General features: G+C 37.8%; 1 protein-coding gene across 1 annotated transcript; it reads right to left on the reverse strand.

Annotated features, from left to right (window-relative positions):
• Positions 1–124: 124 nt before the first annotated feature.
• Positions 125–12,838, reverse strand: pfkfb2b (6-phosphofructo-2-kinase/fructose-2,6-biphosphatase 2b). Its single transcript, XM_014988210.2, has 16 exons — positions 12,746–12,838; positions 12,084–12,209; positions 11,078–11,174; positions 9,131–9,197; positions 8,952–9,026; positions 6,821–6,877; positions 6,560–6,684; positions 6,202–6,409; positions 5,633–5,779; positions 5,182–5,286; positions 4,913–5,042; positions 4,761–4,823; positions 4,611–4,675; positions 3,244–3,411; positions 2,536–2,558; positions 125–744 (listed from the first exon to the last, which is right to left on the reverse strand). Exons 1-16 carry the CDS (start codon positions 12,831–12,833, stop codon positions 675–677), a joined length of 1,614 nt encoding a protein of 537 aa, XP_014843696.1. The 5' UTR covers positions 12,834–12,838; the 3' UTR covers positions 125–674.
• Between the last annotated feature and the right edge of the window lie 2,432 nt (positions 12,839–15,270).

The following is a 15,270-nucleotide window of genomic DNA, read 5'->3' on the forward strand; positions in this document are numbered from 1 at the left end:
TCACAATTGGTTGTGTATTCGGCTGCATGCTGCTCATACTGATCACTAGTTCACTGGATCAGTATTTAATAAAATTTTTTTTCCAAACATTTCAGAAAAATGGAAAAGCTAAAAAAGACAGAAACACATAAAAATTGCTTTATTTATTTACTACATTCTCTCCAGGTCAGATGTAACTGATGATGTCCATCCAATACAGAATGCTTGTGCAGCATATACATAGGTTTTCATTGCAAAAATATTTCTATATCACCTACATTGTTCTATTGTGAAAACAGCTTATTTATAACATTCTGTGTTATATGGAGACGCTTATTTCTAGCAATATATTTGACATTTTCTAAGGCATTGCAGTATTTACACAGAAAATGGCACCATAGCTGTCAAGTACACCATGTTTTGGTTGACTATTTTCATTTGGTACACATGCATTACTGTATATCAGTGATAAGGGTTTTCAGTCTCAACATGCATAAAGACAGAGTGCTTGAGATAAACAGCAACGTGTTATTTTGCGCTCACATGTTCATATCTTGAGCGGGAACCCTTCTGTTCCCTGTAATCTTGATATTATCTAGAATCTGGTAAAAAATTAAAAGGAGCAAAGCCTTCCATTGTTTTGACTCATAAAAGACCAGAGAAGCTGTGAAGAAAAGCGGAGGAGGATCCGACTTTCACTCAGAAGCGGACACAGCCACTAGTTTCTTCGCTGCTGTCAAAGTCGATTCCTTCACACAGGGAGTCCTTGGTAAAAAAAAAGAAAAAAAAAAGAGATGCAACCAATATTTATAAATCATTTTCTTAGAACATAAAATATAGTTTGAAATAAATGATAATCTCTCCAGAGGCCCAGTAGAACTGGAAATATAGATAATTATTTAGAAAGTGACAATGTTTCTTTAACAAATACAACATTAATGAATTAATTAATAATTAATGTAATTATGGTCTCTGTAATCCTATAGTCTTGTAGAACTTTAAGACAGTTCTGGGCAGCTGTTTACACACACTCATGTTAGGCTGAGATCCTGAATCTTTCTTTTTCCAGAATGGAATTATTGCTAAATTAATAACTTTAAAGGTTTTAAAGAAATTAATGAACAAGCTTATATCCACTTCAGACTTTTTCAAATCCATACGTGGTCAAAATGATACAAATAGGCACATACATTTATGCCCCCACTATTGTCTGAAGGGAAAACATGTTTTTTTCATAGCCATAAACCAGCTGGTGGAATCATCCCGTCTGGCTATTTGAACATTGTTCTTGTCAATATTGATAGAACTAATATGAAATGGTTGGATCATTGACACAGACTTCTAAACCTAGTTCACAAACTCTCTATAGGTTTCATAAGTTTAATATTAACTTGCTTGATCCATTCCAAACCCAATTTTAATGTGTCCAATCGAAACACCCAGTTGAGTCCAACTTTCAACCATCTATCTGTTGATTTGAGGTGAAGTTAATTAGTTGATAATCCTTTTTTTTTATTATTACAATAATTTGCAATATAAGGTCAAAACAAACTTTTATGATGCTACTGCCATCATGCTTGACATTTGGAACAGAGTTCTAGGTTTGAAAGCATCACCTTTATTGATCGCTGTCTCATCCAACTATAAAACTTTTCTCCAGAAGGCATTTGACTTGTCATGTAGCCAGCTCATTTTTTTTTCTTGCTTGGCACCTTCTTAAAACCCCTGAAAAAAATCTAGTGCTGGCAGTATCACTGATATTCAACATTTAGTTAATGACAGGTTTGACTTTGACATTTCCTAGGTTTTTATTCAACATCATCAACCAGTTCCTTTCATCTGAGACGGGCAGGTTGAGTAAGGTGGTTAAAACCTGAACAAAGAGTGTGTTCAAACATGGTAATGATCACAAACTATCATCAAAACTGATTTTACAATGAATAAGAAAATCCCCAACCCTATCTGTTGAAAATTTGTGAATTATGGCAGAGTCTATACCAGGAACAAACCAATTTTGGTCCCCACTGGTGTAAAGAAGAAAGATCACAATGCAGTCAGAATAATCCCACAAGGTTACTGATGGCAAAACAGTCTCTAAAAATGACTGACGTCATAGCCATATAATCATTCTGCATTGGCAAAAAAACTTTGTTCTAGCTGACTTTTAAAAGCTAAACATAAAGTCGCTGATGTCCATGTGAACCTCTTGAATTTTACGGAAGCAGCTATTGATTTCTATGATACACAGCATGTGTCCAATCAGTAAATATTTTTTGTCAATATTTTACTACCAACATCATTAAGTCTCACAGATAATAATTTATGAATTAGCCTTATGTAAGAGCATCAATAAATACTTTAGATAATGTTGCTGAGGGAATAAAAAAACCTAACAGTAACTTTCACAGAACAACTGAAAACCATAAAAATAAAAAGAGACCATAAATAAATCTTAATTATTACACATATGTACACATATGGATCATTAGACAATGAATTGAAGGGTGGTAAAGCAAGTAAAAGGTTGGCTACTGATACTAAATCTCAAATACTCACAAACAACTGCTTCCTGTCCGAGTCTGTAACACAAGTTTGGAAAAAGCGGGGAGAGAGAGAACACAGATAGAAATGGGGAGAAGGGCAGAAGCTCTGTACCGTAATGCAAGACCAATGAATGAACAGTACTTACATGTATGAATATGCTTGAAATGTTAGGAATATCACACAAATTACTTAATTTATTTATTTTTTGGAGTATATTTCTTAATATGGGACCTGAGTCCAAATTTCGTACCACAAACAAGCAAGGTGGTATGACAATAAAAAATCCTTGAATAATTTTTTTTCTCCTAGCTTTTGCAAAACATTTATGTCATATTTGTTTGATTATTTGAAGGTAGTGATTGTACAACATACTTCTAATGTTTGTGTGTCATTTGTTAACAGAAAAACTTAACAACAAAACAAATATTCTGCATATTCAAGCTGGGGACAATGTTTTGTTGAGGTACGGATCATGCGGGATGATCAGTAAAAGGAGAAAGCAGCTGTTTCAAGATGCAAAACATGCCCCGGGGAAAGAAATACAAACACAGCGGTGAAATTTATGTAAGTTATTTGCAGCTTACACACACTGGATCATCAAGAAAGTCCAGAACTGAGTCAAGAGGATGCTAAACACAGGGTTACAACTGTGGTGGAAGGTGACTGATTACAGGTGACGGGGACAGACTTAGAGGGTCAGCCTGTAACTCTGCCACTAACTTGGCTTTGCAGTCTCTCTGGCATCAGAGCCGAAGGGGTAGGGGCAAGCGGTAGCCACGGCTGGTTGCCTGCGCTGTAGAGCCTGGGCCGCTTCACCTGGTCGTAACTGGACAAGGGAGTGTAACTATTCCGGCGATGTATGAGAGCAGAGTCCCTCGGAACCTTACCCTGGTCAGAAGATGAAATACCGCAAGGGTTAAAGGAAAAAGATCGGGGGACAGATGAGACGGGGGCACCACCTGAAAGGACACAGCAATGCTAAATACCTGCCCACATTAATGGACAGATACAGTGGAGCTCTGACTGAAGAGATAAAAACCGGCATCGGAAAGTATGTATCATAATAGAAAAACTAGAGTGCCTTGCAGAAGTAGTTTAAATCTTTTCACATTTTGTCACATCTGAATATGTCTGAAGTGGAAGGATAAGGACGATACATTTATTACACATAAAACGCAATGACATTTTGTTGCCAATTTCACTGTCGTGTCTTTGTGCAACGACAACAAAATAAGTCTAAAATCTGAAAAATGTACTCACTGCAGGTGAATACACTACCTGTAGTGGGGAACACTAAAGGTATTCACCAGCTTTGTTCTGATACCCCTAAATAAAATCCAGTCTAACTATATAGCCTCAGAAATCCCACTGTAGTGAATGGATAGTGCCAGTATGCAGTGGCTGCTATTGCATGAAGCAAACTCTTGTTGAAAGGTGGTTCAGCTTACCATAGACTGTAGAGGGATTGAAAATATGTGCACACCATACTTTTAATAAAAAATACATTATTTTCTTTCTATTTTACATAATGCACTGCTTTTTGTTTATTGATAAAATTTCAAAAAGGTCAATGCTATGAATACTTTTTTTAAGACACTGCACTTAAAAATGGACGTTCTGGCCTCATTGTGCCTCACACTCTTTTTTCCAGATACACACAACAATTGAATCAAGATGCAGTCATATTTAATGGAAATAATGAAGTCAGCCAAGCAGGTTGCATTATTAGCCACAGCTTCCAGGGAGCTACAATATGAGTAAAAGTAAACCTTATTTAAAAGTGTTAGGTTCAGAACTCAAGCCAAGCTGATTAATTAAAGTTAAAGATAGAAGAGGCAGAAAAAAACTGGGCTGTCAAAAAAGGCATCAGCAAAGCCTCACATGGAGGGATCCAATGCAGCTGCGGCGCCAATGTGTTGAACTAACAGACACAACAAACAACACTTTGGTAGCTTTTAAATCAGATGCTGAAAATTTCAATCAATCAAATTGATAAAAAATATGTCACATTTAATGTATTAACTCAACACAGTAGCACTAAAATTAGCAAATGGATATCAATTGTAGTTTTTGAAACTCAGACTTACAAGTGGCCGGTCTCGGTGTGTGTTTACTGCCTCCACATTCAGATAAAACATCTCCACTTTACAACCTATAAGAAAGAAAAGTTTGAGTGCACTAAATGCTTGTGAATGCTGCTTTGTAATTAGACAGTCGTAGTTACTGGTATAACTTGCCATATGCAACTGGAGTTAGCTTAAGCACTGTGTGGAGTGGACATTTCATGTAAGGGAGATCATCTGTGGAGTAAAGAACAAAGTATTTCATATATCAGCATCTTCTTGTGAGATTGGGTACACATTTTAGTGTGTCTATGTGTTTGTTTGACCTGCACCCTTGTCCAGGAAGTAGGCCAAGAGACAGCGCATCACCGCCTGGTGGCAGATAACCAGGACATTGCCCTGTCTCTCCAACTCCATGATAACCGGCTCAAGACGCTGTACAAGATCTTGATAGGACTGATGGAGAGGAAGAGACAAGAGGATATAACAGTCGCTACATCAACAATACAGCTAACTATAAGAAAGTAAATTATTTCCATGAATAAAAAATGGAGGCTGCAGGTATGAAGCTGTGGGGATTGGTCCTGATGGTCACCTCTCCTCCTGGGTAGCGGTAATGGTATTTATCCTGGTCTCTCAGAGCAAACTCCTCTGGAAAAGTCTCCTGGATCATTTGATAAGTCATCTCCTCACACACACCCTTGGGAACAATAATAAAATAAATGTTCTTCTATGATAGCAGAACAGTCGATATATTTGGCAGTAAAATGTGGCAAACAATTCTGAAAAAAAAAACAGGAATAAAGAAATGGAATTCCATCTACACAAAGACTATCCCAGCAAGCCATTTTTATCCCTAAACAGGGCTGAGAATCAAACATATGGGTGATGTTTATATCAACCACGTATGATTCACAAACTCTCAACAAGACGGTTCTTTGATTTTGGCTTGTGTGAGATATTATGTCCTACTAAACCACAAGGCTTCAAAAAGCTAACAAGTTTACTAAGCGCATATGAGGTGAATTGGGTTCTTTGGTACTGACAGCATCAATCTCGTTGAGGATTTTCCACTGCTCATAAGGCACGCTGAGTTCCTCCGCTGTCTGGATGGTCCTCCTCAGCTGGCTCGTCCACACCTTCAAATCCGACAGCTCATACTCTTCAATGAAATCTCGCAGGGCGTGGGCAAACTGGGAAATGAGGAACAGTTGTAGTTGAGTTTGATTATTTTACTTGGTAATGCTCTTTTATCATGGGAAAACAGAAAATTAGAAGAATTAAATAATAAAAAAAGAGATGTGTGTATTTTAGTAGTTCTCAGCTCCCATAAGAATAAATGCTGTTTTTGAGTTATTTGTTAGGCTAAGGACTAAGGTGTGAATTAAGTTGTTAGGTTTCGAGTTACACATGTACTAGCAATGATTAGGTGCAGGGTAAGGATTATGTTAGGACATAGAAATAAATGAAAAATGAATGGAAAGAATGCATAGTTCATATGAAGATAGAAAGATGTAATATGTGTGTTTGCATGTCATACAACAGTAAGGGATAGTCTTTTCTCATCTTAAAACTAACTTTAAGAAGTGGTGAAGGAAACAACAGGCTGCTGTACCTTTTTTCCTCTTGGAGAAAGCTCAGAGTCTCCTCCGATCCGTCCTTCCACATTGTGGTTGCTCTCTCCGTGTCGACACAGGTAAATGGAGTGTGAGTGGACATGGATGTTCATGAGGTAATAGACTATCTTGCTTTGGATGTAATCCTGCACTCGGTTCACCAGAAAACGCTGGCCCACATTTATAACCTTGATAAAAGAGAGGTCCCTGCAGGGGCATTGGAGGGAATGTCTGGTAAACATCGCCATCTGGTGTTTGATTTTTGAATCACGGCTTCCTACAACATCAACATTACTTTTTTCTTACAGATACAGTGAAGAGCTTGTTTACTGCATAAAGTATTTGACAAATTCTTACTTGTCATAGTCATCAGGATCTAACGGTTGGTAGGTGACCTTGTAGCACTCAATCCGTTTCAGGAAATCCTCCATTACCCTCTCTCTGTGCTTCTCAGGGTAATCTGGACTGGAGACTTTAACTTCCTGCAAAAGACATGGGACCTGTTTAAATATCTTTAACAAGCAGTGCATCTATGACTGTGAACATTACCAGATCAAGGCTATGATAAAGATCAGAAGTCATAGTCAACCTTTACAGACGGGTGACATAAGTTCATACCAGAATATTAGCAGCAATGACGTCTGGGTCATCACACACTGACTCCACAAAGAACACCTGTTGGAAAAAGAGCAGACTGCTTGGTCAGTTTACACTGATCATTTGTGAAATTCACACTGGACTACGTCATGCAGTTTTCCTTAAGGAAAATGTTATAGATATGTTGAAATGTTTTATTCAATTCTCAATTTGTGCTATTTCTGAGAGAATGATTGACATATCCTTAATATGCACTGGGTCAAATTGAGATAATTTGATACTTCACTTGGAAATTAGAGAAGAATACCATACAATACAGTTATTACTAAACAAGTCAGAGCAATGCTGCTTGAAAAAATGTTTTGTATTCAACTTTATTCAGTTTCCCAATTCAACTGTGGGATGACACAATATGTATGAGTTACATTGAAAACGATTAAAGTAAGAAGTTACTTCTAAGCATTGATTATTGTTGGCCAGGTGCATAAAAAGTTAAAGTTCGCCTTATGTTTGGTTGCCCTGTTATGCTCAGAGAGACAAGAGAAATAAATGTTAGAACTCGGTTTTTATTTCTGTCCAGATGTATTTCATATATAAGTGATTCTAAAGATGCTGAAAGAAACGTTCTCTTTCTCGAATCCTAAGTGCTGAATGTAGAACAGTTTCTCTTGCCGTCTACAGGGACATGTACATCAGATGCTTCTGACATTAATGGAGATATAAACATTAAGATATGTTCTTATTTCAGTACATCTTCACGCTGATTTATTTCACTTGCTACCAGTGAGTACCGTCTAACTGCTGCCTCTAGCAGAGCTGACCTAGTTCCGTACCGCAGTTTGTGGAAAACAGGCGCAGTCAGAACGTCAGCAGAATCGGAGGAGCCAGAGCATCGAGGGATACTACCCTTAGACACCTGAGTACTTTTGGTTCATTTAGCTAACTTGGGCAAAGACTTCATCAAATCAGCACACAATGGAGGAAGCTTTAAGGGATGGGAGAGAAATTAAGCAGCAATGAAGCAAAAAGGTTTGCAGAAAGGGAGGTCATGTTGGATGGTCACCCCATCAGTTTTACGTTACGTTTTAAGACGTTTCGGACAAGAATAATCCCTAGCTCTCTCAAAGCCACAACAACACGTAACATGGTGGAACCTAAGACATGAGAAAAATACCGAAATGTTCACTCATCGAAAACTAGAAACACCTGAAGTTCAAATCATTGATGGATTTTCAATGAAAACTCAAATTGCAAATGTACTATTTGTGCTGCACCAAATGAACAACATGGCTGGCAGAAAATGTGCCAAAAAATAATTTTGTGCAACAAAACACATTTCCACTCAAAAGGAAAACAAAACAAAACAAAACAAACAAAAAAACAACAACAAAAAACACAGCCTAGTGAAAACTGGTGATGAATGAAGTGGGAATTTCTTACTAAATAATTTCCAATATCCGTTGCTGTCCTGTTGCTTATCATTTTACATCGGGTAAAAAGTTGTGATGAAACATGCTAACATGTATTGTTGTAATATTTTAAAACAGAAATTAGAAACTGTTCAAAAGTTTCTATTAAATTACTCATTAAATACTCAGACACGCAACAAAATATAAGCTAACCCCGTGGTTTTAATCATTTTAAAGATACAGATTGTATTTTTGTTTCTATGTTATTTTTTGTGACGTACGTAATGGGTTTCTCTTGCAAATGATCGAATGAATCTCAGGAGAATTTTCCCATGTGAATAAAGGAGTATTAAGACATTTATGATATGCAATATGCTGTATTTTACTGAGCTTCAGCACTTGCAAAACCCAACTCAGATCAGTTTTAAACGCAGATTGAAAAAAAAAAAATCCTTTGTCAAAGCAGTTATAATCTTTGTAAAATGACAAAAATTAGAGTCACAACATCTAGTTCTAAGCATTTTGTCTGATCCCCCTTCTCTGTATCTTGTTAGAACCTATGTATTATCCAATAACATGCACTCATTCTCCATGAATCTTAGGAACAGAAGGCCAGTTCACAGTATGCATCTTGTTATAGCTGTTCAACCATGGAAATTCAAGGCTGCCTTTCATTTGTAAAAGCTCCAGGCTGTACATTCAACCAGCATGAACAAATAAAATAAAATAAAATACAGTTTTACCTTGAAGCCATTCTCTTTCACGAAAGCTTGAATAAGATCTCGCCGCTCCCTTGTTGTGTTTGTTGCATCAAAAACCTGGCAACAGGCAGAAAACAGAGAGAAACATTTGGAGGACACTGCAGCATCATGACTTTGCCAGATTTGCAATTAAAAAACATTGAAAATAGACGGAAACTTACTGCAATCTGACCTCCCTCCTCTGTTAGGTAGACCCTCACATCCTGCAGAGCCACCAGAGCACACTGCCTGTGGGGGGGGGAGGAAAATGCAATCACAATTTAAAAAATTATAAATTGCCTTATAAAAATGTGACAGTAAAAAAAAGACTAAATGCTATAATTCTGTGTGAAGTATAATCAAAATGAACTCCAGTTAAATCCAGCCATTCAATTAGATCCAATCAATGCATTTTTATGGAACAAAATTTAAATGGATTGTTAAAAGTTGTCTACTAAAGAATACACTACCCCAATTAAATTCAGGCATACAGAAAAAAAAACCCTCTGCATATTTTCAATGGAGAATTATTTCTTTTTGATAACTGAAGTTAAAGGTATTTAGGGAATGTATGCACAGGCCGCAAACTCTCAACTTTATCTCAGTCACAATCACATTCTTGTTGGTGGAAGGATTTAAGAATTACAGTTTTGTGATATATAGAGCTGTTTCAGACTGTGTTTTGAGGACAAAAGCATCCTCAGCTGTATGAGTAAAGCAAGCAGAAGGTAGGCTGTTGATCCCACACGTGGAATTTGCATTTGGAAACTCGTGACTTGAATCCGAACGTGGCTAAAGCTCTTATCTCTACAAGGGAAACTGGCCATTCTTAGGCTGCAAAACAAAACAACTGCTTCAGAGAAATGGTGGGAACATTCAGAGCAGCCAAATAGGCAGTTTGTTACATTTTGTGGTAAAGACGAAAGAATGCACTGGAGAGGCTCAGACATCTACAGAAGACAGTGGAGCTGAATGGTGGGAAGATATTTCTCATGGTACAGAGATGTCTCTGTCTGCCAAATGAAAAGTGTTTTCTAGAAGATAAACCTGTCAATTTCAAACTCTAAAAACAGAATGGCTAGACTAGATTAAAAGAAAAAAAAATAAGAAGACAAGATGCGTTCTGAAAAAAAATCAATCTGCAGTAGAATGATGCAAAAGAAAAGGGTCACACAATCAAAAACACCAACAATAATCTGGAAAAGACACACAGCCAAACTTATGAAAAAAGCCTCATAGTGCTTTGTATACTTATGATTTCAAATTGTACCTCTGTATATTTTTCTTTAATGTAAAGGGCTATGCTGCTTTCCAATACTCAGCCTGTGAAATGAACTAGCTGCAGCATATCAAACAAAACTGAAGGCAGAAAGATTCATCTGGGAAAAATGTACAAAGAAGTGAATTCATTCTTCATCCGCCTTCAGGTCCAGACTTCACTCAGTAGTTCCTACAAAGGATTTTTAAAATGTCCATGCATCCTCTCTCCACTTCTCTAAATCCAAATAACAGACTATTACTGCAAAATGTAAAAACTACAGCTAGAATCCCTCTCAGTCGTCTCCTCTGACAACAAAACGACTCAACCTGAGCAATATTGATACCCAGACAGTCGTGCTGCACAGTGGAGAGCTTGTGTCGCAGAGTGACAGCAGCAGCTTGTTTGACATCTAGGTCACAATTCAGCACCGGGACACGCCTGTCACTTTCTCATGGTAGCCAAGCATTACAAATCCCATTTCAATTACTTTAACAGGACAAAATCATGAGAGAAGAAGAGCCTTCTTGCTTCTGGTTAAGCCTTTTGGGGAACTCAGTGCAGATTTAGAGTTGACAGTGTTGACTCATACAAAAATCTGGTGGTCATAATGTGTATTATGCGTCTTTGTAGATGTGTGTGAGTATCGGTTTAGATTAGCACAAAAAAATTTGGCTGACTGTGGCCGAACTTTGACTGCTGGCCAACAAAACAGCTTAGTCACTGATGCAGCTGAAGGGTGCAGAACGGAGGAAATGAAACACGCAGATAGCAGTGATACTACAGCTTCACTTGCCGTCACACAGAAAATGAACACTCTTCGTAAAGACACCCGAAGGTAATTCATATTTGGTCACAAAATGAAACTTACTTTCTTATTTTCATGGCTTCCTCGTTGTCGTGGCGGAAGAAATCATAAGATTTATAGGCTCTGACTGCCTCTCTGCGATACACGCCCAAGTTAAACACTGTGAAATAAAAACACTTCATTAATATAATACTCACACTGTCATCCTATAAAAAAATAAATAAACAAATACCCACTGATTTCATCCAAAATATTAGACCCTACTCTGGCATTTATACTAATATCTTGAATTGTCAGTATATATACACTATGTGGATGAAGTAGTTAAAACAAATATAATATTTCATGCTTTGTTTTAAATTTATGTATCATCTTATTCCTATTTTATTTTGACTGTAAATACTATTAAGATTCAGAAATAAATATTCAAAGTTGAATCCAGATGAAGATATTGCTAACTGCTTTTTGATCCATGTTTGTTCATTTCAAGTATAACATTTTAATGCATTTCTATGAAATGTCCTGAATCTTCCAGGATTTCTTTATGTTTTGTTTTGAAAAAAATCCAGTAATTCTTTGAGTCTTTTAAGCCGTGTTGAGTGTTAAGTCTTACGAAGTTCTGAAGCTCTAAAAAAGTCTTTCCTTTGGACTTTAGCTTCTAAAATGTGAGCAGGGCGTCATATTGTTTAGTGTGTTTCAATAATGTGAATGGCAGGGTATAGAAACAGCAGCCAACATCTATAGAAAATGTTTGAAAGAACCTTCAAAAAAGTCTAAAATACACCGGCTTAAGATCATTTAAAAAACTTTCAAAAAGTCTGCGTCCTTAGAAGCAAAACATTTATACAAAATATTATTTCTAGTAATATTTTTCTTATTATTCTTTTCATTTTGTACTTTTTTCTAAGGGTTTATTATGATTGTTATAGTGTAGGCAAACTCAGAGTCTAAGATGAGTTTTACATATTTTTAAATAGAGAATAATGCATAGAAATGTTTAACTGATCTCTGATGTGCAAGTCAATATGCTGGACTTCCTTAGAATAAAATGTCGCTCCTCAAGCTTCACCTTTGGTTGGGACTCCAATCCAGTTGAGATAACGAGTGAGTTTCTTTGACATGTAGGTCTTTCCTCTTGCAGGCAGGCCGATCATCACGATCATCGTTGGAGAGTTTGTCATATAAGAAGCCCATGCTGTAAGACCAATCCAAAAAAAATAATGACCATCATAGACGAGATCAAGTCATAAGACTGTCTCCTGGTACCCAACATGTTACAGAATATATCAAATTGGGTATTTTTGTTGCAAACATAATAACTAGGCCATCATCTGTCGACTGGACAAAAATAATTGTCTCTTTGGACACAAATATCCTTTGTGGTCTGAGTTCAAAGAAGAAATGAGCGGTGGAAACATCCTGGGAATGAAAAGCAATTTTCTTAAGAATAATGGAGAGAGAGTGTCACACAAAGTATTTTTAAATTGCCAGTCAGAATTGACCTTTTGGTCATCTTTGCTAACAGTCGCTGACTAATGTAATTTGGAACTTTAAACGAATAACCTTCACTACAAAAGATGTGATTAAAAAAACATTTGTAAATTGGAACCGGAGAGGAGTGGAGTGGACAAAACATGAGCTCACGTTACAAATGCACCTGTGGATTCTTGATGCAGTCACGCAGAACTTACTCAAATCTAATTCTAGAAAACCAACGGGGAGTTCACTTACAACATTTCTTCTCGTTGCATCTCGGGTCTGTTCTTTTGGCTTCTGTGGAGTTTGTGGAAGCTCCAATGTCTCTTTGGGTGCAGGACATGTCGAAATTTAATCAGTTTTTATCTAAATGAAAAAAATCTGCACATTCTCAGGGGAACGTTGTCCAAACTGATCTCTATATGAGGGAATGAAAAAAGATAGAAAAGGCAACATTTAAAGAATTGTGTCCATGCAAATTCCAGAAAAAAAACCTCCGCCAAAATTAAGCATATTTATTAGTATCTTAAGGTTATGACTTTGTGTATCCCTGGCAACATCGATTGCTCATTTGGATGTAAAGGACCAGAGATGCTGCCGCTACATCATCTACAGGTGCTGGTCATAAAATTAGAATATTGTGATAAAGTTCATTATTTTCCATAATGTCATGATAAAAATTAAATTGTCATATATTTTAGATTCATTGCACACCAACTGAAATATTTCAGGTCTTTTATTGTTTTAATTTTGATGATTTTGGCAAACAGCTCATGAAAACCCAAAATCCCTGTCTCAAAAAATTAGAATATTATGAAAAGGTTCTCTGAACGAGCAATAAAAATAATCATCTGAATCAACAAAGTAACTCTAAACACCTGAAAAAGATTCCTGAGGCCTTTAAAAACTCCCAGCCTGGTTCATTACTCAAAACCGCAATCATGGGTCAGACTGCTGACCTGACTGCTGTCCAGAAGGCCATCACTGACATCCTCAAGCAAGAGGGTGAGAAACGGAAAGAAATTTCTGAACAAATCGGCTGTTTGCAGAGTGTTATATCAAGGCACCTCAGTGGGAAGTCAGTAGGAAGGAAAAAGTGTGGCAGAAAACGCTGCACAACGAGAAGAGGTGACCGGACCCTGAGGAAGATTGTGGAGAAGGGCCGATTCCAGACCTTGGGGGAAGCAGTGGACTGAGTCTGGAGTAGAAACATCCAGAGCCACCGTGCACAGGCGTGTGCAGGAAATGGGCTACAGGTGCCGCATTCCCCAGGTCAAAGGTCAAGCCACTTTTGAACCAGAAACAGCGGCAGAAGCGCCTGACCTGGGCTACAGAGAAGCAGCACTTTGGACCACTGTTGTTCAGTGGTCCAAAGTACTTTTTTCGGATGAAAGCAAACTTTGCATGTCATTCGGAAATCAAAGTGCCAGACTCTGGAGGAAGACTGGGGAGAAGGAAATGCCAAAATGCCAGAAGTCCAGTGTCAAGTACCCACAGTCAGTGATGGTCTGGGTGCCATGTCAGCTGCTGGTGTTGGTCCACTGGGTTTTATCAAGGGCAGGATCAATGCAGCAGCTATCAGAAGATTTTGGAGCACTTCATGCTTCCATCTGCTGAAAAGTTTTATGGAGATGAAAATTTAATTTGGTCTGGAATCGGCCCTTCTCCACAATCTTCCTCAGGGTCCGGTCACCTCTTCTCGTTGTGCAGCGTTTTCTGCCACACTTTTTCCTTCCTACTGACTTCCCACTGAGGTGCCTTGATATAACACTCTGCAAACAGCCGATTCGTTCAGAAATTTCTTTCTGTTTCTCACCCTCTTGCTTGAGGATGTCAGTGATGGCCTTCTGGACAGCAGTCAGGTCAGCAGTCTGACCCATGACTGCGGTTTTGAGTAATGAACCAGGCTGGGAGTTTTTAAAGGCCTCAGGAATCTTTTTCAGGTGTTTAGAGTTACTTTGTTGATTCAGATGATTATTTTTATTGCTCGTTCAGAGAACCTTTTCATAATATTCTAATTTTTTGAGACAGGGATTTTGGGTTTTCATGAGCTGTTTGCCAAAATCATCAAAATTAAAACAATAAAAGACCTGAAATATTTCAGTTGGTGTGCAATGAATCTAAAATATATGACAATTTAATTTTTATCATGACATTATGGAAAATAATGAACTTTATCACAATATTCTAATTTTATGACCAGCACCTGTATTCGATTACAAACATATTTCATCAAAATTATGCGAGGCGACCTTCAATGACCGAAAATGTGGACATTTGTTTGACATAATCTACACAAGGCGCATTTCCTTTAGCATAACATGCATTGCATGAATAAATTTACCTGATCGCTTTGCAAATCCGAGGATCCTTTTAAACTATAGCACCGCCTCTGCAGGATTTAATCGCGGGTAAATACCCGGATCAGCAGGACCGACAGTCTGAACCGGACGCTGCGGTCGGAGGAGCCAGTCTGGTCGGTCGGCCTGTCCTTCGTGTTGAGGCGCGTCCACGGCGCGCTGGTGTCTGTCCGAGCTGGAGGTGCGCCTCCACGTCAGATTCAGGTTTTTTTTTCTTTCTCACCCTACCGTAAAGCTGAGAATAGAAGCAGTTCTACTGCAGCGCATTACACTCTACACTGCACAGCAGCATTTCACCATTTGAACAATCATTAAAAAACAAACAAACAAACAAAAACAAACTAAAAGGGATCTAAAAAGATAAGACAAACGAGAAGGCTGATTTCAAACATTTAAAAGTGAATACCAACTTTTAAAATT

The sequence above is a fragment of the Poecilia mexicana genome, unplaced genomic scaffold, assembly GCF_051168715.1.
Source record: "Poecilia mexicana isolate PSO_F unplaced genomic scaffold, ASM5116871v1 scaffold_5, whole genome shotgun sequence".
NCBI classification, from domain to species: Eukaryota; Metazoa; Chordata; class Actinopteri; order Cyprinodontiformes; family Poeciliidae; genus Poecilia; species Poecilia mexicana.